General features: G+C 43.9%; 1 protein-coding gene across 1 annotated transcript; it reads left to right on the top strand.

The window, feature by feature from the left end:
- Window positions 1-2,564, top strand: LOC117352008 (nitric oxide synthase-interacting protein-like). Its single transcript, XM_033927965.1, has 3 exons — window positions 1-633; window positions 1,474-1,615; window positions 2,509-2,564. The coding sequence occupies exons 1-3, from the start codon at window positions 457-459 to the stop codon at window positions 2,511-2,513; spliced, it is 324 nt and encodes a 107-aa protein (XP_033783856.1). The 5' UTR covers window positions 1-456; the 3' UTR covers window positions 2,514-2,564.

Genomic DNA, 2,564 nt, shown 5'->3' on the forward strand with positions numbered 1-2,564 from the left:
AGTGTCAGCCCTACTCCTTAGCTGAGGTTCGAACCCTCAACCTCCGGTTACTAACCCAGCACTCAACCGTTGAGCTAGCCAAGTTTTCACACTAAGAGCTTTTCGGAACTTATATTTATCCTTTTCTTTGTTCAAATCCTAGTAGTTGACACAAAATAGAGTTGAACCTACTCCTTACCTGAGGCTCGAACCCTGAGCCTCCAGTTGCTAACCCAGCACACAACCCTTGAGCCAACCAGGTTTTCACAGCAAAAATTTTTCGGAACTTATATTTATCCTTTTCTGGGATCAAATCCTAGTAGTTGTCCAACAAACATCAAAATAGAGTCTAATGTTGGCATAGTACCAGAGGGATGATCCAGTGGTGACTGTGAGTACTGCACGTTAGAAACAATTATTCAGGTTCAAGTGGATGATAGAAGTGAATGCATGTGAGGCCTCTGGCAGGTGTTTCAAATGGACCATCAAGTAGACTTATCTCCTGTTTTGTTAGGCTTGTGTGATGGTGGTGTGATGACTGGTGGAACATTCTCTTATCTTCCTTTCCTTAGCCCTGACGGTTACATCTATGACAAGGAAGCAATCCTGGAATACATTTTGCACCAGAAGAAGGAGATTACCCTGCAGCTGAAGGTACGTTGGCCATGGTTGATTTTCCTAGAGGGCAAAATTAGTGGCGTGTTATTAGACAAGCTGTGAGGACTCTTGCCGATGTGAATGCTGAGAACTAGAAAGAGAAAGTTTGGCTGTGTGAGGGATCGCTATTGAAAAGCACCGATGCAGTTGGCTGGGGTAGGGGAGAGTTTAGGTTTTACCCACATAAGGCATGAACACATGAATGAGCTTTCAGTGGGGGTATTCTCATACCTGCTTGAAACCTGCCGCATCTCTGGGAGGATCATAAGCGAGGGCTCAGAGTCACAATTTCAGAAATCCCATCGCTATTGTAAAGTCCTCTTACTTGTGATGTCCTGTCCTGTCTGTCTGTCCAAATTAGATTGTCAGCTCTTCTGAGCAGGGGCTGTCTATTGAATGTTAAATGTACAGCGCTGCATACGCCTTTCAGCGCTATAGAAATGATAAATAGTAGTGTTCACGATAAGCCTCAAGACCTCGGTAGTGGCGCGTTTCACGTGAAGACTTTCGCCTCACAATTTGCTTCTATTGTCATTGGTCATGGAGAGACTGTTTCAGGTCACAAATATCCCGATGTAACTTTAATATTTGAAAAACATTTATATGAGGAATAAAGTACATCGGGGCATTTGTGACCTGAAACACTCTCTCCATGCAAGCAAATTGTGAGGCGAGAGTCTTCACGTGAAACAAGTCCCTGCCAAGGTTTATTATAGGTCTGAGGACTTTATAACAGCACTGGCATCTCTGTGAGGAGACGGATGAGTTTGGGTGCTTGAGGGGGAAGGTGTCCTAGGTTACTTTTTTTCCTTCTCCTTGCCATTTCTGGCTGTGCAGGCATATGAAAAGCAGAGGAGCGAGCTGAAGACGGAGCAAGAGGAGCTGAGCAAAGCAGCCAAAGAGTCGCAAGTGAAAGGCTTTCTGGAGAAAGAAATGTCCATTGTCCTCAAACCTCTGAACCCTTTGACCGCATTGCCAGGTACTGTGACTTAGAAAATTCAGACTATATCTTTCATGCTTGAAGCTGGCTTCGTATGCTGTCCAACATCCCGAGGGGTATCCCATATTTGTACACATGTAAACATGGGCAAATTGGCTATGTGAAAATACACCCACTCATATAGTGTGCAGGGGGTGTACGCGATACGTAAAAAACGTACGCATTCCATGCAAGAAAATATGCTACTTGGGCGCAAAAGCGTGGGCATCCTTGCTTGTATTCGATGTGGCAATGAATCCCCTGCCTAAACAGAGCTTGATGTACAGAACTTAATTCTGCTTCTTTGATTATTTTAACTCGTAGTTCCTCTTTATTTTCCAGATTGAAAATGGCCAGTGCAAAAGTCTGCTTTAGTCAGCGAAGAGCCTGTCAATTCTTGCTTTTTTGGGAGTTATATTGTATGGCAGCAGTGTGTGTGTTTGTGTACTCTTTAGCTCACACCTTTTCAATAGTCGCTCAAAACAAGGTAACATAGTAAATGACGGCAGATAGAGACCCAAATGGTCCTTTTGCTTAGATATTTCTTGGCCAGAAACCCAGAGCTCTGCCTGGTAGTGTGCTTAACCGTGCACATCTGCCCTGTACTGGCCTTAGTTCTTCAATATATACCATTATTTTCTGATTAGAGATCCTCTGCTTCTTTGAACTCTGTCACCGTTTTCCTCTCCACCACCTCCCTCGGGAGCGCATTCCATGCATCGATTAAAGATGAATTTCCTACCATTATTCTTGAGTCTACCACCCCTCAACCTCAAATTATGTCCTCTGGTTTTACCATTTTCCTTTCTCTGGAAAAGATTTTGTTCTACGTTAATACCTTTCAAGTATTTGAACGTCTGAATCATATCTCCCCTGTCCCTCCTTTCCCCTAGGGTAAACATATTCAGGACTTCCAGTCTCTCCTCATACGTCTTTTGCCGCAAACCTT

The sequence above is a fragment of the Geotrypetes seraphini genome, chromosome 19 (assembly GCF_902459505.1).
Source record: "Geotrypetes seraphini chromosome 19, aGeoSer1.1, whole genome shotgun sequence".
Lineage (NCBI taxonomy): Eukaryota > Metazoa > Chordata > Amphibia > Gymnophiona > Dermophiidae > Geotrypetes > Geotrypetes seraphini.

What these genes read in the sequence shown, in the direction of transcription:
- LOC117352008 (XM_033927965.1), top strand. Translation starts at nt 457, where the DNA reads ATGGACCATCAAGTAGACTTATCTCCTGTTTTGTTAGGCTTGTGTGAT. An exon ending in AGATTACCCTGCAGCTGAAG is followed by an intron (nt 634 to 1,473) that starts GTACGTTGGCCA and finishes CTGGCTGTGCAG; the next exon opens with GCATATGAAAAGCAGAGGAG.